General features: G+C 35.9%; 2 protein-coding genes and 2 pseudogenes across 2 annotated transcripts; 3 read left to right on the top strand and 1 right to left on the bottom strand.

The window, feature by feature from the left end:
• The first annotated feature begins 3564 nt into the window (after positions 1–3564).
• Positions 3565–7151, top strand: LOC143600357 (shikimate O-hydroxycinnamoyltransferase-like). Its single transcript, XM_077078072.1, has 2 exons — positions 3565–4002; positions 6270–7151. Exons 1-2 carry the CDS (start codon positions 3565–3567, stop codon positions 7149–7151), a joined length of 1320 nt encoding a protein of 439 aa, XP_076934187.1.
• Positions 7152–8811: 1660 nt separating this feature from the next.
• On the bottom strand, positions 8812–10004 carry LOC143600359 (protein ROOT PRIMORDIUM DEFECTIVE 1-like; annotated as a pseudogene).
• Positions 10005–13393: 3389 nt separating this feature from the next.
• Positions 13394–14140, top strand: LOC143600358 (uncharacterized). The gene has a single exon (XM_077078073.1). The coding sequence runs from the start codon at positions 13394–13396 to the stop codon at positions 14138–14140; it is 747 nt and encodes a 248-aa protein (XP_076934188.1).
• Positions 14141–17047: 2907 nt separating this feature from the next.
• LOC143600356 (putative mitochondrial protein AtMg01280) lies at positions 17048–18523 on the top strand (annotated as a pseudogene).
• The last annotated feature ends 7195 nt before the right edge of the window (positions 18524–25718 follow it).

The following is a 25718-nucleotide window of genomic DNA, read 5'->3' as shown; positions in this document are numbered from 1 at the left end:
AAGTATCTAATTTGGTAGACAAAGATTCCAATTTTCAATTGTTAGATTTGATGATGAACTTCCGCCCATTTGCTTTTGTCCCTCCCGATAGGGCGGGTGGGTTGATTTGGTTAATTTGAGAATTTCATCTTGATCCTTTAACGTTGACATTCATTATGTAGAAAACGCGCATCAAAGTCAATTGAAATGTAGTCATTTTCTTCCAAGATGTTTGTTTCAAACCACCAAAACATTGAATAGTACCAGCCACTATGTGCCATTTTGCCTTGTCCTTCAAAATGTGCCAATATGAAAAATGGTCAAAAAATTGATCTCTCGATGCTTTCATATTCCTCTTATGCTTTTGTCATGATGTCGCTATTTCTCCAACCACATTTTCAGTTGTTGTAGATATCGTTAAACCTCCCGGCTCTCTTGCTTACTTCACCCTACTTTGAGTTGATTTGATGATGACTTCGGTATGATTCAAGATTTTGAAACACATGAAAACGGTCGGTAAATCGCTTGTAAAAAGCATCACATTTTTGCGAGGTACCTTTGATATGCAGAAAAATAAAATTAATGTTAGATTAAAAAATATTTTAAAAACATAGATATAAATATAAATATAAATTATATATAAATTACCAGGTCCTTCGTCACATCTAACTAAGCTTTTGCCAACGCTTCTTCCTCTTGGTTAGTCCAATGTTAAGACAGTTGATTTGGGTTAGTCTGATGCATTTGTTTTTCTTGATTTTCGAATGGCTTTTGGTTTTGAAACGAGTGTTGATTGAGTCTTGGGCATAGGTTGAGAGTCGATTAGTGGTTGAGATTTGGGTATAGGTTGAGAGTAAGGTGCTGGTTGTGATTCGTGTGTAGGTTGATAATCGGAAAATTCACGTGCTTTGGTCATTGGCGACAAACGCACAAGGTTGTTGGACCCATTTGAATTGTCAGACTTGAACCCAAAGGGGCGGCTCAAACCTAAGACGATATCATCATCTTCGAAAGGGTTTTGTGAGGTACTAGGATCCATTGTAGATCAAAGTATTTGATGTTTGTTTGGGCGCATTCATTTCACAGAATGGAATGGAATTGGAGTTGAAATTAGAATTTGCATAAAATTTGGAATTTGAAAGAATTAGACTTGGAATCTGAGCAATCCAATAGGAATTGGAATTGGAAGGAACTGAAATCCAATTCCATTTTTGATGTGTTCGTTTGACAAATGAATTAGAATCTATCAGCACAAATGAATTAAAATCTTTTTTTTAACGAGGATAAAGGTGAAAACATTTTAGTTTTTTTTTTATTTTTTTTTGTCTTTTGTATATATTTTGTGTTATGATTTTTTTTTTTTGAAATTTTTTGTGTTTTCTATTAAGATCAAAAATTCCTCAAAAAAGTATTCAAAAATAATAGTAAAAAATACATAACTCAAAATATAAACTAAAAAATAAAAAAAAAACTAAAATGTTTTATTCGTTGTCCTTGTTAAAAAAAAAACCTCAAGAAAAGATTCCAACGAATTTCCTTGAATTCCTCTACATTTTGGAAAGATTTGGAATTCCTTTATTTAAAGGAATTGAATTCCAATTCCAATTCTTTGAACCGAACACACAAAAATGGAATTAAGATTCCAATCCCAACAAAACGAACACAACATGTCATCGGATTTTAATTTTGTTTCTTTGAATTCCCACAAATTTTATGAAATAAACGCGCCCTAAGAGAATTGATATTTTTCTTTTTGGTAAGAAAAAGGTGTAAAAGAGATGGATTCTTATATAGTTTATTATTATTATTATTGTTATTATTATTATTATTATTATTATATTAACTTAACCGTTGTAAAACGAGGAAAAAACTTTTATTTTATGTTTTAGGCTTAGGATCCTCATACATCTGTGTGGATTTTGACTCTTCATTTTTTGCCTATATGGCTTGTATAGGGCTATACGGGCCATATAGCGCGAGTTGTGTTAGCTTGTGTCAGACATTTTTCGGACATTGTTTCTAGTAAATCGTATAGCATTATATGGGCCGTATAGACAAAAAAAATTTACTTTTTTATTGTTTTTTAGGATGAGTAAAATACTGAAAGATTGAATAATATAATAGGATAATTTTCTATTTAAATTTACATAACATACTTGGCTAAGTAACTTTTGTTATGCCCGAGAGCGTTCGTTTAAGATTATATTATGTTACGCTTTACAGTAGTCGTACTCCATATACAATAATCAATCAATGATTTAGCAAATAACAAAACATTTGGCAAAAAGCAATTAGTCCACGTACATAAAACTAAAAGTGTACCTCAATATACATTATGTTCTAAACACATGGTCCACATACATAAAAGTAAACAGTGCACCCCAAAATACATCTATCAATACGTGTTGTATATCCCTATACGGCCCGTATAAGCTTGTAAAGTCGTTTGAGCTGCGCTTAACAGTAGTCAAAGTCAGGCTGACTATTTTTGCAAAAGTTATGTATACGATATTATAGCCTTATACCTTATAGGTTTTATGGTGTACCAGGCGCTATACGAGCAATTAAGTACACATACGGCTCGTATAGGTCTATACGGTTGTATAGGCTGCAAAAAGTTGTTTTTGTCCCACTCTGTACATTTGTTAGTCGTGCGTAGCCTATACGGCCCGTATAGGTCTATATACGAGCCGTATAGGCATCCCCAGTAATCATGAGGGGTGGTGTATGAGGATCATATCCTTTTTTTTAATTATTTTTTTTAGATTCCAACGGCAATATCATCATGGAGGAGAAGTTGCGGGTATACCTCATAGCCTAAATAATAAATACTCAGAAAGAAAATACATATGAAAAACCATTTAATCCATCTGGGCCATGTGCCATCAGTTGTAGTAATTAGTTATTGGTAAATATTTAATTTTGTTAAGAGGAGAAATTGGAATTAAGGGTTAGGTAGGGTGCCAATTCGCGGTATACACCACATATTTGGAAAGAGTAACTGTGATTGTTTTGAAATTAAACCGATTAGGATGAGTGGGTCATTGGATAAGCTAAATACTTGTATTATTTTTCTTTTAACTGATTAATGGTCCATGAGTATCATGCGGTTGCATTACAGTATAAGAAAATTCATATCCATGCGGTTGCATTATGTAGTCAACCCATAAATTCATTATCAATTTGAAGAAAAAAGTTGAAACACTCAATTGGTATCGTCGTTCATCCAATTTACAGAGCTAAACCGTCCTGAGCTAGCGAGCGCCAAGTCGCCAACTGGTAGGTATATCCAATAGTTGGGTTTAATTGGAGTGTTTTAACGGAAGAGTATAATGTGAAGAGACGTGAGAGGGGTTGGGTTGGGTTGGGTTGGGTTGGGTTGGGTTTGGTTTGGTTTTGGTTTTCTAGAACAACATGAAGGGACACTATTTAATATATTAACTACAAATAATATACAACTCTAAATCTTGTTCGCAAATAATAAATACAACTTTTTCATCTTCTGAAAACATACCTACCACCTTATTCTATATATAAACACACTCACACCTAATCACAACTCGTGTCTTGTTTAAACCTTTATCAATGGGGTCTGATCACATGAAGCTGAACATGAACATCAAACAATCAGCATTCATACAACCTTCCAAGCCCACACATGAAGCCTCCGCAAAACAGCTATGGACGTCAAATCTGGACTTGGTGGTTGGCAGGATCCATATTCTGACGGTTTACTTCTACCGTCCGAACGGCGCCTCCAATTTCTTTGATCCGGTTGTCATGAAGAAGGCGTTAGCGGATGTGCTGGTTGCCTTTTATCCGATGCCTGGTCGAATGGGTAAAGATGAGAATGGCAGAGTCGTCATTAACTGTAATGACGAGGGTGTTTTGTTTGTTGAAGCGGAGTCGGATTCCACGTTGGATGACTTTGGTGAGTTCACGCCGTCGCCGGAGCTGCGGAGGTTGACGCCCACGGTTGACTATTCCGGTGACATCTCTACTTACCCTCTGTTTTTTGCTCAGGTAATAATAATAATAATAATAATGCTTTGCCAATTTTCACTTGTTTTATGATGAGATCTAACACTTTAAGATCTAAAATAGATGTTAGATCTAGGTGTGTGCAGTGCACTGTTTGGTTTTGGACTAAAACCAAAACTTTGTTCAATTTTAGTTTTGATTTGGGTTTAGTTCGATTTTGTTTTTTATGGTTTTGAATTTTAGCCCAAAATAATGAATTTGAGCCTAAAATATATTGTTAGTGAAATGAGTTACATGTTTATTAACTTGATATAAATTACTTGAAATAAAAATTGACAACGTATAAATTCGGTTCAGTTTTTATTACAAGTACAACCAAAACCGAACCACAAGTTTGGTTTTTAGAAAAACATAAAATCAAAGAATTCGGTGTTTGTTTTGATTCGGTTTGTCGGTTTTGAATCGTTATCTTAGATCCATCAATGAACAGTACTGGTTGATATTTATATCACCCATAGTTATTAAAAGCCCTTGCCTCTTGCGCCTAGGCCCATTTTCCAGGCCGGGCCCAATATCTGCGCTTCTAGTTCCTAGGCCCTCACTTCTTGAAGGTGACAACACCTCCACTGGCATTGATGACGGATCAAGAACAATAGTCATTTGAACGTTTACTATTTATTACCTTCTGACCTTTTGGTTTTTATGTTTTGAACATTTTGGTACTTTACTTTGAACAATTTGTTATTCAAGTTTTGGAATTACATTTGAATCTCGACTCTTTTAGAGCTTTTGGTACTAATAGCCTTTGTTTATTATATATCAAATCATATCAAATCAATCATGCCCAGTAAAATCCCACCGACAGCAAAGCTATAAGTAGGGTCTGGGGAGGGTGGGATGTAGGCACACCGTACCTCCATCCAAAGGAATGAAGAGGTGGCTTCCAGAGAGACCCTCGGCTCTAAGTACATGTGTATGAAGCAAAATAAAGGAAATCAAAGTTTAACAGTTATATACAAACTACTACTACTAATTATAATAATATTAATAATAAGATCACAGTTTAACAGCTATATAAAAGCTAATAATAATTATAATAATAATAATAATATATGTAAGGGAAATACCATTATGGTATGCGACCTAAATAAGTTAAGTCTAAGCCCTAAGGTATTCAATTCTCTCTAAAAATCCTTAACTTTAATTCTACTTCTCCACGAATTCCTATCCTCAACCATGTACTCGGAGAGGTTTAGGTCTATCAAATCATGCCTAATCCTCTCATCCCAAGTCAATTTCGGTCGTCCTCTACCCCTCCTCCACTCTATAGTAATGTTTTCTACGGATCTAACAGGATTCGTCGTCTGTCTTAGGCCTGAAGAATAGTATTATTTTTCTAATACATAATATATTTATATATTTTTTTTTATTTAAGTGCGCTTTTTTTGTCTTAGGCCCTCACTTATTTTGCGACTTGCGCCTAGGCCCCAGGCGAGGCCTATGCGCCTTAAGTGCGTCTAGCGCCTTTGATAACTATGATATCACCTAATTTAGAAGTTGTTGATGAAATTGAAAGTGATTTATTTGATCCAACGAAAAACTGTTGGGTCTTGAATTAGAAAAGACCAATTGACACGGATGTATAGTTGTCATGTTTTATGCTCTCTTTGTTCTTGGAGGGGGTTTTACGTTTAGGTGGACCTGTAAATGAATGAGTTTATTTGGGCCTTATTAGAGAATTTGGCAATTAATTGCTGTTGCTTTTGACTTTTATTGTTGACTAGAGTATTAATTGATATGCATATCCTCATATGGTTACTTGTTGCTCACATCAATAACAGAAGACTCATTTGACTACGTTTCATATTTGTGCCTGGTAGTTTGGTTTTGGGCTCAAACGTTTTCTGAAACCACTTAATTCGGTTTCGATCTTAATTAAGTCATTAATATTAATGTATTATAAGTTACTTAAAATCATCTTTTTTCGGTACTATCATTTCGGTTTAGTTTGGTTGATGCAAAACCGAACCTAACAATCGGTCTACAAAATATATAAACCCAAAGTGTTGATTTTTGTTGGGTTCGGTTACTAACAGTTACTCCCGTTACAGTTCGTATATTTCGGTTTTGTGCGCACAAATAGTAAAAAGCAGGCAGGAGCATTTATCATACAACTAAAAATCCACCTAACTTCACACGTGCAACGATTTAAACTCACACTATAAAACATTATACTATTAAGTTATGGATTATTGTTATCATTTTTTTATTATTATTATTGATAGTTATTATTTATTTGTGACTTATAGGTAACACATTTCAAATGTGGAGGAGTTGGTCTTGGTTGTGGTGTGTTTCATACATTAGCCGATGGTCTATCCTCACTGCATTTCATCAACACATGGTCCGACATGGCCCGGGGCCTTTCCATAGCCATCCCACCGTTCATTGATCGCACCTTGCTTCGTGCACGCGAACCACCCACTCCCACGTTTGACCATGTCGAGTATCACCCCCCTCCGTCCATGAAAACTGCTCCCAAATCCACCCGAAAACCATCCACCACGATCCTAAAGCTCACCCTTGATCAACTCAATGCTCTCAAAGCCTCAGCCAAGGGTAATAATGGAAACACCAACTATAGCACGTACGAGATCCTCGCTGCTCACTTATGGCGATGCACGTGCAAGGCCCGTGGGCTCCCGGATGACCAACTAACCAAACTTTACGTAGCTACTGACGGACGGTCCAGACTGAGCCCCCAACTCCCGCCAGGGTACCTAGGCAACGTGGTGTTCACCGCCACACCAATCGCCAAATCAGCTGACCTCACAACCGGACCATTGTCCAATGCAGCATCGTTGATCCAGACCAGTTTGTCCAAAATGGATAATGACTATTTGAGATCCGCCATTGACTATCTTGAGGTGCAGCCCGATCTCTCGGCCTTGATTCGTGGGCCGAGTTACTTTGCAAGCCCAAACTTGAACATAAACACGTGGACCCGGTTGCCTGTTCATGATTCGGATTTCGGGTGGGGTAGGCCCGTGTTCATGGGGCCCGCATGTATATTATATGAGGGGACGATTTATGTTCTACCGAGCCCAAATAATGATAGGAGCATGTCGCTCGCGGTGTGTTTGGATGCTGATGAGCAGCCACTGTTTGAGAAGTTCTTATATGACTTTTAAGGATTGTGATGCATCAAGATTTGTGAAAATTGAGAAGGGCAATATTGGATTTTATTATTATTTTTTTTTCTTCTTTTTTGGATTTTGAATGCAGGCAATTAGCTTTGTGAGGTATGACAACTTTATAGTGTACTGGAAAAGTAGATTGAGAATTAATATATGTACAAGTACAACATGTCACAAAATCAGATAGTGACTTAGAAGGACAGTAAGAAAGCAAGTCAGTCCAACCCAAATGTTCTGGACAAGGGTGTTCCTAGTTAAAATGCATGATATTTTTCTGTCTAAGAAGGTAATTAGTTTTAACTAATTTATTTACAATAAAGGCACTACCTGTATCCGGGGTTGGAAGCGATATTAATTTGCGTTCACCATGCATTATGAAACAAAAAATGAACCTGCAAAATCATTATGGGTTATGACAGTAGAAGAGAGTCATTCACAATGGTAAATAAATCGTGAATTGTTTCTAACAAACTTCCATTTTCATAACTCCAATTATGGTCTTTTCAAAAACATAGCAATGGCTTTACCTCTTCGTTCATAAGAGCCGCCGCTGTAGATAGGTCTGAAACATTATTGGATTCGTTTTCACTAAAAGATGACAATTTTAACTTCAGAGTTCAGTATATTTCATATCTCATAAAAAGTAATAACAAAGTTAAATATATAACAGGCTTCGATTCTCTCGAGTATCTTTTGGAGATGGCGAATGAGCCAGGTGAAAAAGTGGGTAGCCGCATCTTGGTTTCAATCATTTTCTCTTCGTTACGGTTTATCTGGAAACAAAGGAAAGGGTGGAGATTTAACAAAGGGACTTTCTCTACGCAGTTCATTGTGGAAGAAATCAAGACAAACGTTTTTGGGTGGCTAAAAGAGTATAGATCTACCTACAAGGAGATTTCATGGAACGACCGGGTCAAGTCTCCTTTATCTTGTGTGTCGGTTCAATGGTTTGTTCTAGGGGTTTATTAATTTGTTTCTGTTTGGTTTTGTTTATCTGTAGACTCCTCCTCCAGGCTCCAGCTACCTGCCGGAGGTCTCGTACTTTCATTTTAGTTAGTAATGGATTGTTGCTATTCAAAAAAAAAATGTTAAATAAAATTAAACATCAGAAACAAAAGTAATTAATAATAAATTCATAAAGTAAAGAATTAACAAATACTTTTCAATACAAATAAGCAAAATGTACACAGTTTTGATTATAATTTATATGAATATAACAAAATGTACATAGTTTTGCCTAAATGTGGCATTTTTTTTTCTCCACACTAAGCATGTTTTCAGCATAAATAAGAAAAACCTTACTTGCTAAACTTATGTTATCCATTATCCAAGCCAGAACACTGATTCTACATAATTTATGCACCATCTCCGTTTCCATCTTCCCACTAACTAATGAGTAATAGAATTATGTGGCTCAAAGGATAGCTCCTGTTATGCATCATAAAGGAAACAATGGCATAGTAAGCAAATAATTTAAAAAACAATATTCCCACATCAACATAAACACATAACCGCCAAACCCGCCCATTTTGCAAGGCTTAGTAAGCACATTCTACAATTTTCTTTCATTTCATTTTAGTTGAGAGAAACTTAAGACATTTATCAATAATCTAAATGTCATTAGGAACCATGTAAATCCTAGCATGGAAATATATTAGCTTAGAACGGCTACAAGTAAAAATATATTACCTTCATCGTTTCCCATCTCGTGTAGATCATCATCCTCTTCTCTCTCACTTGAGCTCAGCTTATAATCATCCGACCGCAAACCACGTCTCCCCAATATCACAAGGTCTAGAAGCTTCCTTCTAACAACATACACCGGATTCGGATCAATCAAACACCCTCTCTCATAAGCTTCCCTAAGAAACACAGTGTGTCTTTTCCCCTTGGTAGACAGATAAAACATTCCCGGATGATCCAAGAATAAATCCCTAACATTCAAATCAATCCCAAACCACTTCCTAAAATGACTAATCTTCTCAACTTCAACCGTCTTCTCAACAGTCAAGCTCAAGAACTCATGAACAACTGCAACTGCTCGTTTCTCAATTTGCATAACTCCAGTTTTAGATCTCTTGTTAACGGTTGTAAACTCATCATACGGCCCGGTGTATGGTAACTTCTGCCATTCTTTAACTTTGGCCCTGAAATTCTTCTTCAACTTCATACTTGGAGGATAGCCATGTTTAAAAGTAAACCTCATTTCGGTTCTATCAACACTACAATCGTCTTTACAACACTCCATCATCCTCCAATCTTCAACGGAAGCGGTTAACTTTTGAATATTATGGGTTGCATTAAGCTTGATCAGGTGAGTATTGGGTTCATGAGCATCAAGAATGTGAAAAATGTGAGGGTTTTTGGATAACTGAATCTTCAAAGTCATCAGGAAGACCAAGTTCTCTCCACACTTTGAAAATGGCTCTAAGTGGGAGTGTCCTTGATGACGACATGGAAAGAAGCCGGGTCAAACGGTCAATGATAAGCGGGTGCATGTTGTGAATGGCTGCAGCTTCTTCTTTTGATATCTGCATTGCGGTTTGGGTTAGTTTACAGTAAGGTTTGGAGAGTGATGGGTCGTAATAGATGTCGAAAATGCGAGGGTACTTTCGTAAAAACCCGCGGTTGAGGTGGAGTTTCTGAGAGAGGCGGTTGAGGAAGTCGAGTGAGAGTGAGGGCGGGTTGTTGTTCGAATGAGGTCTTGAATGGAGATGACTTTTAGTAGGTTCTTGTAATGGTCCATGAACATTTTTCTTAAACGTGGCATCTCGGAACCTAGAGGCTACGTATTGAGACGAGGGTTTTGTGGCGGTTGGAAACAAGTGAATGAGGGCGGGTTGCCATAGTTAACGGAATACTGATGGTTCAGCTCATAATATTGTAAGATCTGAAAGTAAAAAAAGAGAGATAACAAGCATTACAGCCAAAGTAGCATATTTTAAAACTTTACTCTCAGTGGGGAATTTCATCTGATGGGCATTAAAAAAGCAGACAAAGAATACACATAAAGCGTAGCATATGATGAAATGAATTTGGAAAATGTGAAGCGTATTCATGTTCATAGGTTCTAAACAAGTATTTGTTAATTAACATAAACTACAATTATACCTTTGTGGGCAAATATTGGGAGAAACAGAGAGCGTGGATTGTTATGGTTTCACTTTCTCTCCTCCAAACTAGTATAAATAGTTGGTAAATTTAATAAAACCTTTTATCACAATCCACGGACTACGCATGGTTTTAATATTTGTGGATGGGCTACAATTGGGGGTGAATTGTGACACGTGGCGTCCAGTCAGTATGGAATAGAAATTTGTTTTTGGGTGTAATGGTGTAGGGGCTACAAGTTGGGCCCACAGTGTCTTTTTTTATTATTTTCTTTTTATAAATAAACTAATTAAATAAAAACCAATTTATTTAAATAATTAAATAAAAATGTATTAAAATTAAAAAATAAATAAATAAAAAAACTAATCTATTCGTCTCCGTCCCCGTCCTCGTCTTCGTCCTCCTCTCCGTCCTCATCTTCGTCCTCAACAGGACGATTATCCCACACGTGTTGAACCAAATCTGCCTTCAGTTGGTTATGTATATCACTTGATGTGAGCTGGTGAATGTTATACGTTCGTTGGTCTTGGGTTGGTTCAGGGAACTGTTCTGGAACGCTTCCTGGTATATAGTGTTGACATATTGCTTTTCCCTCATCTTCTAAAATCATATTATACAATATGATACACGTATACATGGCATCGCTCATTTTTGTCAACGTCCATACACGACAAGGGTTTTTCACATAATGCCAACGTTTTTTTAGAACCCCGAAACACCTCTCGATATCCTTTCTCGCGGACTCTTGCTTCTTCTTAAAATAATCTGCTTTTTCTTTGATAGGGTCTTGAAACGTCTTGACGATGATCGAGTATTCTGGATATATCCCATCTCCCAAATAGTATCTGTGACGATAGAAGGCATCGTTGGCATAAAACGGTAAGACCAGTATGCTACGGCTGATGTAATACTCTAACACGGGTGACGCGTTGAGAACGTTTATGTCGTTGTTGAACCCGACAGAGCCGAAGTAGGCTGACCAAATCCAGAGGTCGTGTGAACAAATGGCTTGAAGACTAACCGTTGGCACTCCATGGTCACCATGAGTGTATTGACCTCGCCATGCGGTTGGACAGTTGGCCCACTCCCAATGCATGCAATCTATACTCCCGATCATGCCTGGAAAAGAATATCATATATGCGAGTCAAGTCGTTTGAAGTAGGAATCCTCAGATAACGACGAGAGTATAATTGTATTATCCCTATACAAATAAATTATTAAACAATATTTATATTAAAAACAATAGTTAATATAAATAATTTAAATATTACCGATGCAAAAATTCTCCAACGCATCTCTCGTTGTTTTCTCAGCCATCTTTAAATACTCGTCATTGATATCGGTCGTGTTGCCGTATGCGAGGATGCGTAGAGCCGAAGTAAACTTTTGGATGGCGGAGAATCCTAAATATCCTCTTGCGTCGGGTTTCTGTTGAAAATACTCATACTCCCGCTCCATATCTCCAACGATGCGCAAAAATAAACGCTTGGACATCCGAAAACGACGTCGAAACATAGCGTCGTTAAATGTAGGTGTGTCGTCGAAGTAGTCCTTCATTAAACGAGCGTTCGATTGCATACGATCCCGAATGATATATGACCGTCTACGTGGTGCCGTAGATGGAGCAGAGCCGGACACCATGTTATTGGCGAAGACCCGAACCGCGTTTGTGATCTCTAAATGCTCTTCCGCCACTTGTTGATGAATCTAATGAATTCTCCGACTCTCGTTGATTAATTGATCCCAAATTTCGGCAGAGTTCGTGGAATCCGGGGAACTCATTGAGTTTGAAGAAGTATGAAAATAATAAAAATGATTGGTATTTTTATGTTTGGGTTTGTGTATGATAGGGTGAAAATGGTTTAATTGGATTGATATTTATATTAAGTTTTTAAATTAATTTTTTTTAATATATAGCCGTTACCCCCCCCCCCCCCAACGGTAACATTATTATTATTATATTGTTATTATTCAATCTCGCCGGCGACAAACTAACCCCGCCCCCGCCCCAAATCGCCCAAATATCGCCCAGGGGGGCGGTGTTTGCGCCTTTTGTCGCCCAATATCGCCCCAATCCGGCGCCCACTACATATAGCCTAACAAAGTTTTAGAAGCAATAACAGACTGTTTTGTTTTGAGTAAATTCAACCATTGGATGCCTCTCGATTGTTTATTTGTGACATAATTACAATTTAAAATAATTGTAAACTAAATTAATTGGGTTGCTTGACTCAGTTAGACCATGCGTAGTGAGGCGCTACCCCACCCTGTGAAACTCCCATAGCGTCGGGAACACCGCCCCCGAGGTGCTATGGAGGAAACCCGGGGGATGGCTACCCACATAGCGTCGGAAGGAGGGGGGTTGATAGAAGTGTTATGAAATATCAAGATTCATTGGATGGTCATTTTATTCAAAAAATAAGGATGAAAATTATTACCTCGTTGTCTCATAAATAGTTATCTTTGTCTACCAAATAGTATTGTAATTATTGTATATATATACTACCTACATGGTAATGAGAAAAATGCACTATCTTGAATAAATTCAAGAGTTATATGTATTTCTTACTACTCCTCTCTATAATTACCTCTAAACTTCTTAAGTTACTTAAAAAATCTTGTTATAATTATAGTTAGTATATTATAACACGTTATCAGCACGACTCGCCTGTGTCTTAATCAAGAAGATCAACCAAGTAAGAAGGTGTTAATCGTAAGCACGCTTATCATTTATATCTCCTTTATTCTATTACTTACAAAATAATTTTTATATCTATACATATAATTTTTATATATAACCATTGATGAACCGGTCATATAGCCATTAATAACAGTTATAAATTTTTAACTTTAATTAACTAATTATCAATCTCAATTCTTTCACAAATACAAAAAATTTCTTCTTAGAAATACTCAAGATAATATTTTGAAAGATGAATCACCCAATTTTGATGTTAACCACCAAAATACTGATAATCTTATTGTTCTTAATTTGTAATCTCTCACATAAGGAGTTTAATATTTTCTTTTTCCTTTATCTATTTATAGCTCTACCTTTGTATTTTCATTCAATTTTAATAAGTATGCAATCCTAATATTTATCTTATTTGTGTTTAGTAATAAAATGGCAAACATCGCAAAACTTGAATTTCCGGCTCTTAATATCACCGGAGATAATTATATGCCTTGGACGACACATGTTAAACGACATCTCCAACCAATGGGTGTTTTGAAAACGATGACGGAGGGAAATAATTGCGAAGAACAAGACAATGCAAAAGCCGATGTCTTCCTCCACAAACATATTGACGAGATGTTACAATTTGAGTATTCAAATTATGAGGATCCATACGTTTTGCGGGAAGATTTAAAAGGCAGATTTGATAATCAAATGGAAGTTCTACTTCCCACTGCTAAAGATGAATGGAACAATCTCAGGTTCCAAGATTTCAAAAAAGTAAATGAGTACACATATGCTTTGTTCAGAATATGCTCAACGCTCCGAATTTGTGGGCAAACTGTTACCGAGGAAGATATGTTGAACAATCTCAGGTTCCAAGATTTCAAAAAAGTAAATGAGTACACCTATGCTTTGTTCAGAATATGCTCAACGCTCGGAATTTGTGGGCAAACTGTTACCGAGGGAGATATGTTGGAGAAAACTTTCTCCACATTTCATGCGTCAAATATGAATTTGCAACCCCAATATAGGTTGCTAAAATTTAAAAGATACTATGATTTAAATTCATTTCTCCTCGTAGCAGAAAAGAATAACAAGCTTTTAATGAAAAACTATCAATCTCGTCCCACTGGATCCCTAGAAATCCCAGAAGCAAAAATTGTTACTAATAATGACACTAAAGAAGAATAGTGGGTGTGAGGCCGTGATCGTGGCCATTTTTATCACACCCCAACCTAAGGCGGAAATACCGGTGCGCGAACTGATTGTCATAGCTCACAAGGTTACTATCATGAAATTATAAAGTGACAATATCTAATTAATTTATTTATTATCGAACAACATTCATATACAACAAAAATAAAGAAAATTACAAATACAAAACCAACTATTCTTGTATATGTTTTACCTAAAGTCATCTCTATGTGAGCATCAGTTCGATAAGCAATCCAACTCTATAACCTGCAAATGCGCACAAAATATATGTTTGTCAACAACACATGTTGAGTGAGTAGATCACCAGTTTGACACAAACAAAAGTGGTAATACCATATAATGATATAAGTGGATAAAAATAGGCAAAACTGTTATCTGTGAGTATAAACAATTAAATCGTAGCACATACATAAGCAATCAACCATAAAGAAAGGGCTAAACCGTTGCCATGCGAATGGGCATTGGTTACCAAAAATGAGGTGTAGGTGAAACCATTGCCAATGCGATCGGGCTCCGGCCACTACGACGGTCGTATGATCATACTATAATGAGATTATGTTGGACCTCTCCGAATGCGATTCAAGTAAGCAAATAGCAAGTAACATGCAATCATTCAATTGATACACAACACAAAGATCACAGTTTGCGTTTGAGAAATAATAAGATAAATAGTATGATAAATGGTACGCAAGTGTCCCCAAAACATTTGAAAACAAGTAAAATAGGGGAGTGATTACTCACCTGATCGGATGATTGAACTACAAGTGATGATGAGAGAAAGATAAATCCTTCGGGATATACCGTCAAGGATTCCTAGTTAAATAATGGATAATAAGATTAATTATAAAGATATAACATGATGTGATGAATTAGGATTTCAATGAGAATTGACTTATGTTTGAGATTAGAATGTAATCGATTGAACAATTTATTTTCTATAAGAATTATTATTGTTATTAGACCTTTTCATTATAAATTCCCCAATAATTACCCACGATAAAATATATATAATTAAATACTTAAGTAATTTAAATAATTAAGATATAAGATATGTTTGTTATGATAAAATCTAAATAAGTAAATAATTAAATATACAAACTAAATACTATAATGTAATTGAACTACACCTTAAAGTACTTGAATAAATAAAATACTAATGTATAATAAATAGATAATGATAATGTGTAATTATTTAAATACAATATGTAATAAGATATAAATAAATATTTTGTTTATCTTTTAATGAAAATCTATTTATTACGATTATTAGATATATAATAATATAAAATAAATATAAGTAAGTTTATAAATATGTACATTGATGACGAAACGTGAATCAAAGTGTCGGGTTTTAAATAAAAAGAATAGGGTTTAATATTATAATTAAAATATACTTATAATACATACGTACACATACACACACACACACGATATATATATATATATACGTAAACGAGAGCTTTTTAATGAGTTTTGTCAAGACAATAAACTCCAAGATTTCGGTTTTAATAAAATAATATCTACTTAATAGCCAATATTAATTTAACACTTACCTAAGATTAATTATAATGATTAAATAATAAAGGAATAAACTGATAAAAAGAAATATCTAATATATCGGATGGACAGGTTCGAACCTGCGACCACCGCTTTCAACAAACACACCCAGACCAACTGCTCCAGCTTGACAGATGGTTATGAATTAGAAACAAAATAATAAGTATAATAACTGATTTAACCTATATAAACTATAAACCCTAGAATTAGCAATTGCCCAGACCAGTTTATGTTCGATCGATTAAAGTTAGGGTTATTGTTAACGAGATAAAAACAAGTCAAAACATATAGTTTATACCTGTAGAAGTTTTGTATTGACGACGTAATTAGACGATGAACAGACGGCGACGTTGCGTCTATGATTGAATCCAGAAAACGATGATCTAGGTTACTACGTCAATTAACTGTACAGTCTTGGTCGCGAGATTGAGATGAAGGATTACACTGGTTTAATTGCGTTATTGTCGTATATTACTTGTATAATGAGATCCAAATAGTGACGGCAATTGATAATTATGTATCATAAATCAAATTGATCAATTTAATCTAATCAAACTGTCGGTTGGGCCGAAACAAATAAGGTTTAACATGTATCTTGATTTGATTTCCATATTTATTCCGAAAATTGTGGTCCAATGCTTAAACGGGTCTATGGGTTTTGGGTTTAAGGATACGAGTATTATAATATAATTTTGATAAAATTTATTCTAATGGTCGAAACCGTCCATTCAAAGGTAATAATAATTACCGAGATAATTTTCATGGTCGTTGGCGTGGCAATGGTCGTGGTCGTGGTCGAAATCAAAGAACCACCAATTACCACGCTCCACAAAATAATAATTCCAACCAACTCAATAAATGGAATGAAGCCGGTAGGTCCGAAAACAATGGCACTTCCTGTTTTAGATGTGGAAGTACAAAGTACAAACCAATGGTCAAAGGCTTGCTACACAGCTCCACATCTACGTGAACTATACCAAGCCTCTCTCAAAAGAAAAGAGAAAGAAATGAACCATGTGGATAACTTTGATGATCTTAATGCGAAGCTGAACATTGCAGACTTTGATGTGGAACTTTGAAACAAATGTTGTTTGACGAAATTAATTATACGCAACAATTAAGTGTGATTCTTATTATCTTTAATTATGTGTTTTCCTTCATAAATTGTTTGTCTTTCAATTAAATAAAGATATTATTAAAATATCATAATGTCTTCATTATACACTTATTATGTTTCATAATATTTTCAAGATTGAAATGAAAACTAAAGCACAAGATCAAACAAATGAAGAAGATATATGTGTCACACCCCAACCTACGACGGAAATGTCGGTAAGCACGATGTCAGATGAACCGAATGATGGTTAACACGGGACGTATGATCATAATAGACTGAGAATATGTTGGACATCTCTGACGTGTATTCAAGTAAAACATATAAGTATATAACACGTTAGGTATAAATTGTTAAACACACAAGACTAACAGTTGCAAGTTGAGTATTAAATAATAGGTAAATAGATAAAGTACGCATATGTCCCCAAAAGATTTAAAACAAGGAAAAGGGGGAGTGATTACTCACATGTTCAAATAAGCAAAGCGGGGATGAATACGACAAGAAAGCGACAAACCACGCTCGACGAGGTATATCAACAAACGAATTTCCTAAGTAACAATAATTACGGGAATTAAATGAGAATTCAACAATGAAGCTAAAACTAGATAGAGGTTCAAGATTTTAGATGATGATCGGGTGAATTCTTGCGAAAGTTAAATATTACAAAGATTTATTATTACTTTAATAAATAGTATATTTTAATTTATAAAATACTTAAATGTTTAAAATTTTTTGATAGACTATAATAAGATATTTGTTTTAAATAATTATTTTTTACTAAAAATATCTTTAATGCATATATATATATATATTATTAACGATTTGTTTTAATTTAGTATCGTAAATATTCAAATATAGATAATAAATATCAATATTTGGATAAACTATAATCTTTTAACAATGCTTGAATTTATATATTTTAATATGTTAATTAACAAAATTATATTACATATATCTTGGATTAAAACTCTTTTCAAATATTAAAACCCTTAATTAATTTTTAATAAACTAACATATATATATGTGTGTGTGTATGTGTCTAGCTGTTTGAAAAAAGGGGGTGTTCCTCGGCTCTGGCCTCAGTGATAGACTGTGCTTTCGAGCGCTCGTCACTGCGGGGTCGGAGCCAATATGATGCCGTCGGGTGGGGAAATAATCCATTCCAATTCAGGTTCCGGGGGACCATCACACTCGAACTCCTGGATGGAAGATTCGTTCTCGATAGGAGTGTTGATGGAGCCATTGCCCGAAACATCAATGGAGGGCGCCTCAACCGCTTCTGCTGATGCAGGGCCGCCCCACGAAGGAGTTGTTGTCTGAAATGCGAGATTGGAGTCGTCAATGCAAAATCGCATTGTAAGACTCGAGCAAGACAATAGCCCTTATCTACTAGATTAGGGCAAGGGGGCCTACTGGTCGGACATAAAAAGGGAGCTGGATCATGCCCCCTCTCAGGGGAAGTATAACCGATTAGTCTCTTTTGAAAACAGGGACCTCCTGCTCCAATAACTCAAGCATGAGGATTTACGCCTTTTTCAAAGAGTCTTGGAGCAGAATCCTCCCTAAGTTGACCAGGCCCTGTACAGCCCGCAAGAAGTTTTTCAAGACTTCTTGGACGAGCATGGCGACCAATTGAACCGGCTCCAGTTGGACGTATACCGCCATGACCATTTGGACCGGCTCCAGTGTGTGTGTATTTATATATATATACATATATATATATATATATATATATATATATATATATATATATGGTTTTATTAACCAAGATTTGGAAAACAACTAGTAAAAGTGTCAGTTTTAGTAAGATATAATTAATTGTTAAATTCTATAATATATATATATATAATATTATTTAGTTGTTTTAAATGAACTTATATAATATATAATGAATTTAGAAAAATAAAACCGAAAAATTCGGGCTGGGGGTGGCTCAAACCGGTGTCACACCCCCATATTAGGCCTGGGTGTGTGGCCAACAGTTGGTACCACATTTGTAAATAAATTAGAGTTAATGGTGTAAAGCGGAAGTCTTTTATAAAATGTGAATTTAATATTTACATTAACAAAAGACGAAATTTTAAAAGTTGCCGTTTAGTGTTTACAAAACATTTACTTGTTTAATTACAAACCACCACTTTATATATATTAAGTTTTTAACAAAATATCTGAGCCATCGGATATCTTGACCACTTCGTTTTCCAAGCTCTAATCTTGATCACCTGCAAAATATTAAGAAAATACGTCAGCAACGAATGCTGGTGAATATGCTGACGCTAAAAATATTTTCTTTTACTTTATTACCCCTCGAGAACGCATGTATCGGCCCATCGTGGCTTAGGAATAACAAAACTAAAACAACACAATTGTAAAGCCCGGTTACCGGTACCTCACATTTGGACGTTGGATTTACTCATTCACATAGTTCTAGTCATCAGAGTTAATAAAAACATTCGCGGAATATAAAAACTTTCATAAAATATTTCATAACAAACCATAACTTGTCTTTAACCAACATCTCGTCTTTCAAAATAACATACTATTAAACATAAACGTCTTCCGATGCCAGCCTCTTATTTAATGCCACGTGTTCCCCTCAAGCGAGCTGTCTCATTCTACTCACCTGCGTGCATACTAAAGTCACCTACGCTGAGTGAGTTCTAGTTAATAACATAACATACTTTTCATACATACATACATACTTCCATTCATACTTTCATAATTCAAATTCTACTTTACTCTATTCTATTCTGCCTCAGATATTATTAGGGTCCGGTCCCTTTTTCTGCCTCGAGATTATTAAAGGGCTCGGTCCCTTTTCTGCCTTGGATATTATTAGGGTCCAGCCCCTTTTCTGCCTCGAGATTATTAAAGGGCTCGGTCATTTTTCTGCCTTGGATATTATTATGGTCCAGTCCCTTTTCTACCTTTCTAACTCTTACATTTATTCATAACATACATATCATTCATAGTCCATACATGACATTATACTTGACAGCGCGTGTAATATCCGAAGATCGTTCACTTACCGACAAGAAATCATTCTTACCTTTCATAACGTACATACATATCATTCATATTTCGTACATAGAATTATAACTTGAAAGTACGTGCAATATCCGAAGATCGTTCACGTACCGGCAAGCAATCATTCTTACCTTTCACATAATCACATAAGACATACACTTATCACTTAGGATAAATGTATTAACAATCACATCGAGTATGCACACAGCCCCGAAAACATAACACGGAAATGGGGCTAGAAACTCACCTGAATGCGGTTACATTCTCCGTTAATAGTTATTCCTTTCTTGAGCTGTGCACGGCTAACTGTATAATATTTACATGTATGAATTAACTATTGCTACTCATATCGTATTTCTATCTTTACATAACCCACAACGAACGGGGGTCCGGGGGCAGCGCCCCTGGCAGCGGGGTTCTAGGGGCGGCAGCCCCTAGCGGGGTCCAAGGGGCAGGGCCCCTGGCTGGGGTTAATGAAAAAATTTATTTTCATTAACTGTCTTAACGCATTTTCCATTAGGATTTTAATTTATCATTTTAACTCTCCAGAATTCGCAAGCGGTCATAATGTACATGAACATACGTGTAAGCGAACTTAACCAATAGCGATCTTAGCTTTAGGCGAACTTAACTTGGCGAAGTTAAACATTAAGCGAACTTAGCCTTAGGCGAAGTTAGCATTAAACGAACTTATCAGAGGCGAACTTATCAGTGGCGAACATGTTTCAAGAGAACTTGGTGAGCTGGCGAACTTGACAACAAGCGAAGTTATAGCCAGCGAACTTAGTCAGCAGGCGAAGTTATTCAATTCAGCTACGGGTTTGGTTCTTATCAATCTTAACAAGCATTTTGGCGATTTTAATACCCTTGTTATGGTTCGACATCACCCACTACCGTTCCCTAACCGTTTTCGTTCATATATATCCCGTATATACTATAAAGCTTGGACCTTTAAGCTTAAGAACGTTCAAAACAAGTCTCCGTACATAGCCATAGGTTTGTCAAGTTCGTTTCCAACGTCAAGTTTGCTACTTTACGTTTCGTTTAGAGCCGATTTACTTTATGTTTAAGTTTCAAAGCTAAACGATCCTAAAAACATAAACTTTAAGGTAAAAGGCATACCTTTATGCGTTCGGCGTGGTCGCGGTTTGCTTGGTTATCTCGTATCTAGCTCGTATATTGAAGATCTAATAATGGTTGGCTTGATTTTGGACTCGAATCCCGTTTTCTCTCTCGCGGTCGTATGAGTGGTGTGTGTGTGTGTTTGGAGTGTGTAGAGATTAGGATGGAAAGAATTGAGGATTTAGGGTTTTAGGGTGGTTTAAGAGGATATTTATATCCCTTAAAGCCCATGGACCTAAGGCCCATTCCCTTTAGTCCATCATAATTAGTCCATGATCTTTATTAATACTAATTATTATTTATTTAGGCCCAATAACTAAACGCGACTTTCTTTTATTAAATACAAAAATTTTAGGATGTTACAACAATTATAAACTCGAGTCTCTACACTATATACCTCAGCAAACACCGCAGCGTTCGACTTAGTTAAGTACATGTTTGTATACACATTGTCGTGCTCCCCGCAGGGAACACGTAATACGACCAGGTGTGGTGTGGTGTGCCCACCGCGTATACCACATATGTAAAACGTATACCACATCCTGAGGGCTAGGCTTATACTCTTGTTTATAACGCTTTAGAGACACGTAGTCCCATGTAAACCATTTTCAAATAATTAATTTGACTCGTTTAAAACAAGTTGTAAAGTTTGAGGCGTATTCACCTTTTTAATTTGGATCGGATTCAAATACCGTCCGAGGGTCTTTCCCATTGCTATCTCACACCTATAGTACGAGTATAACCTTTTGTTAGTCGGATATACAATCCGGCTTAAGACCTTTAGTCTTTTTAATCTTTACCTCGATGAACCTTTAGTTCAAATCTCTTTTCTTTACTTTAAAACCTTTAGTTAAAAAGTATTCTTTTATAAATTAAAAGTCTTTCTTTTAACTTATATCTTTTTATAGTATATACTTTTAGTTTATTTCTTTTAAACCCTACGTTTTCTTCTTCTCTAAGAAACGTATTCTTTTCTTTTCTTTATTGTTTAAGAATTATTATTATTACTTAAATAATATTTTATAACAAAGAATCACATATATATATATATATATATATATATATATATAATCACACACACACACACACACATATATTCATAATTTCTTTCTTTTCTTTTCTTTCTTATATTTTCTTTTATTTATCAAGGTATCGAGTATAACCTCGACTTAGGGTTTTAAGCCTTTATATAATTTTATTATTATTTCATTTGCCATTATGCATACCTTTGTCGGCTTATAATAACCCTAGACAATCGAGCCTCACTTCTACGTCTTTCACCCTTTTCAATTCCTTCTTGATCAACACTTCACTTTGGCACGCAAAACGAGGCACCAACACTTCTTCTCACACCGGAACGCTTTACGAGACGGGAAGTTAGGACTTCGGGATGGTAACACCTTCTTGATTTAAACGTCGGTGGTAAGTGGCACGAATATCGAGGAATCGGGAATGGAGATCGAGTATTATGGACCCGCTTTTCGAAGTGGATAGAGGGAATGATTATCGGGTTCTAGAGGGATGTTAGAGAGAGAGGGGAGTGAATTTTGGTGTGTGAAATGTGAACACTCGAGCTTGCTATTTATAGGAAAAATTCAGGAGCCCATCGCGATACGTGATGGCCTCTTAGAGCAGCCCGTCGCGTATTGCGACGTAGGCTTTCGTCGTCACCCCGTAGATCTGCCGCGTGGCGACACGTGGCAGTCGTTGTGCTACGTGGCGAAGCGTGGCGGACGTGCTGCCACGTGGCGGACGTTATGCCACGTGTGGACACGCGACACGCCTTGTGCTATGTGTGTCAGACAACCCATCGCGATACGCGATGGGTTTCCCTTCTGATCCATCGCGTATCACGATGGGTCAGGAAACCAGAAGTTTCTTTTACACCCTAAAGTTTGGATATTGACAGTTTTGGTCCCTTGGCTTTGGAACTTGATATTTTGAACTCGAAATTTTCACTGTGTTACAACCGGCGCCCCCAGCCACCTGAACCTTAGATGTCACCACCCTAGCCAACTGGGCTAGGGTGTTGGATGGTTATGACGCTAAACAAACAGTTTATAACTGCAGACCCAAATCACCCAGACCAAAATCAAACCCTAGCTAAATCAATTTGTTTTATCTGTTAATAGTTTGATTTATTTGTGTTAGGGTTAGTGAGCAGCGATCAAAGACGAGCATATTCATATAAGTAATTACCTCAAACGATGATTTAATTATGGTTAATTTTATCTTGGCAGCAACGGCTTAAACAGAAACAAGAACACGATCTAAACATCAATCCTAACTTAATGAATATGGGGTTTTCGTAAGCGATATCAAGGAGATGATGCAGACCAGATTAATTTGATTATAGTGAACTCTAGGTGGTATATCAACAATTAGCTAATGACGGTTAGTTAATGTATATGATAGTCGTAAATAACGATCCTGTTTCCTAATACCTCTTGTTGATGAGATCGAAATAAGTTAAGGTATGATTTGCACATCTCATTTTCCAAGATTATGACGAAATTTGTGGTGCAAGGTATAAAACGGGTATACGGGTTTGCTATATGGGTCGGGTTGATGGGTTTGGTAATGGGTTAATGAGTTGGGAATATATTATATTTGTGGATTTGTAAAATGGTCCCTGAATTATGGAGAAGGATACAAAAGAAGGTAAAACTTTTGATTAGGGTTAAAGTGTTTATTTTTCAAAGTTAATTAATATTTAATAAATAAATATAAATAAGCAATTAAAATAAGTTAATAATTGCTCGATAAACGCACTATTTTTTGTTGATAAATTTCGTGAAAATAAAACGAGTCGGGTAACGGATATAATATATATATATTAAAAAATCCGAGTTGTTACAATATGTATAGCGGATAGTGGAGCCACGCATGCTATACTTAGATCTAAAAAATATTTTTATGAACTAAAACCAAAAAAATGGATCATTAATAAAATACTAGGTCTTACAAACTTGATGAAAGGAGTGGGAAAAACTAATTTAGCATTACCAAATTGTAAAAAGCTCAAAATAGAAAATGTTTTATTTTCCCTAAAATCAACAAGAAATTAATTGAGTTTCAAAAACATATATATATATATATATATATTTATATATATATATATATATATATATATATATATATATATATATATATCATAATGGATATGATACTTAGTCAATGACTGTTGGTAATGAAAAATATTTGCATATCATAAGCAAAATCAGATATTGTGAAAACTGTCAATGCTCCATTCTGATTTACATTATACATATATAAATGTGCCTCAAGCACATATGGCAGTCAAAGAAAACAGCCGTGATTCAGGTATCATAAACTTTTTGCATGATATATTAGGCCATCCAGGATCCACAATGATTAAAATGATCAATGAAAATACATATGGGCATCCATTGAAAGATCAAAAGATCCACAAAATAGATAAAATGCCTCAATGTACATCTTGTTCTCTTGTCAAATAAATTACAAGGAATTCGTCATTAAAAGTTGATAAAGAATCACCAATGTTTCTTGAAAGAATTCAAGGTGACATATGTGGACCAATTCATCCACCATGTGGACCATTTAGATACTTCATGGTCTTAATAGACACATCCAGCAGATGGTCTGTAACATCCCCAAAATTTCAATCCAAAAATGACAAGTTAGTAAAACTAGGAGGGTTTAAAAATAAAAATCCTGATTTGTTGACCCATCGCGATACGCGATGGGCATAACCAAAGAGGCCATCGTGATACGTGATGGTTGTTGATGACACATCAACATGTGTCACCAGGAGATGACACGTGGTAGACATCCGCCACGTGGCGACACGTGGCACTCTCTGAGTAACACGTGTCATCGCGATACGCGATGACCAAAAAGAAATGTTCCATCGTGTCGCGATGGGACCAGATTTCAGCTATAAATAGGAGGGTCCATGGCTCATTTCATTCACACCACTCCACTCTCTCTCTCTCTAGAATTATTTTCTCTCTCTAGAATTATGCTCTCTCTACTTCGATTTCCGTGCCACCGACCCGACAATTATAACTTCGTAATCCGTACCATATACCGAAGACACCTCGAAGTTCGTGCCAACAATCCCGACGACCGGCGCACCTCGTTTTGCGTGCTGATCTCGTAACGCGTGACGACCTCGTAAATCGTTCCCATCCCAGACGACCCGACTTTCCACCCCAAAGTACGTGCACAACCCAGCGACCCCGAACGTTGCCTCGATTTGCGTGTCGAGGAGTTGTTGATCAAGATTCTCAATATACATGCAAAGCGTGGAAGTGCTGCCCGAGAATCTAGAAATAATAAAATAAGCAAGGTAAGAGTTCTGTCCAAATAAAATATTATTATCTCAAGGCTTTGAACCTAGTCAGGGGTATAGCCTAGACCTTGATCAAATTAAAAGATAATAATAAAATAAGATTTCTTCATAATTAAAGAAATATAAAATTTTATATAAACAATTGTTATAACTTGTCACACCCCGACTAGGTAGTTGCGGAAGCATAATACGGGAATGTAACAGATAACACTGGTATCAACAACATTGTTTATAAAGAAATTCAACAACTAATTTACATCATATTACATGGGTTGGTACTATGTTTACAAACTAAATGAGAATCACATAACCGGTTTACGAGCTTTATATTTAATATTATATGTCTGCGTCTATTCACAGCTATTCAACTCTCCTTCTAACACCAAGCATGTACG

Source organism: Bidens hawaiensis, unplaced genomic scaffold, assembly GCF_021521415.1.
Source record: "Bidens hawaiensis isolate Kalapana, Puna unplaced genomic scaffold, B.hawaiensis_p1.1 tig00053971_1, whole genome shotgun sequence".
Taxonomy (NCBI): Eukaryota; Viridiplantae; Streptophyta; class Magnoliopsida; order Asterales; family Asteraceae; genus Bidens; species Bidens hawaiensis.
The sequence above is the reverse complement of the archived record's forward strand: the minus strand, read 5'-3'. Positions and strand labels throughout refer to the sequence as shown.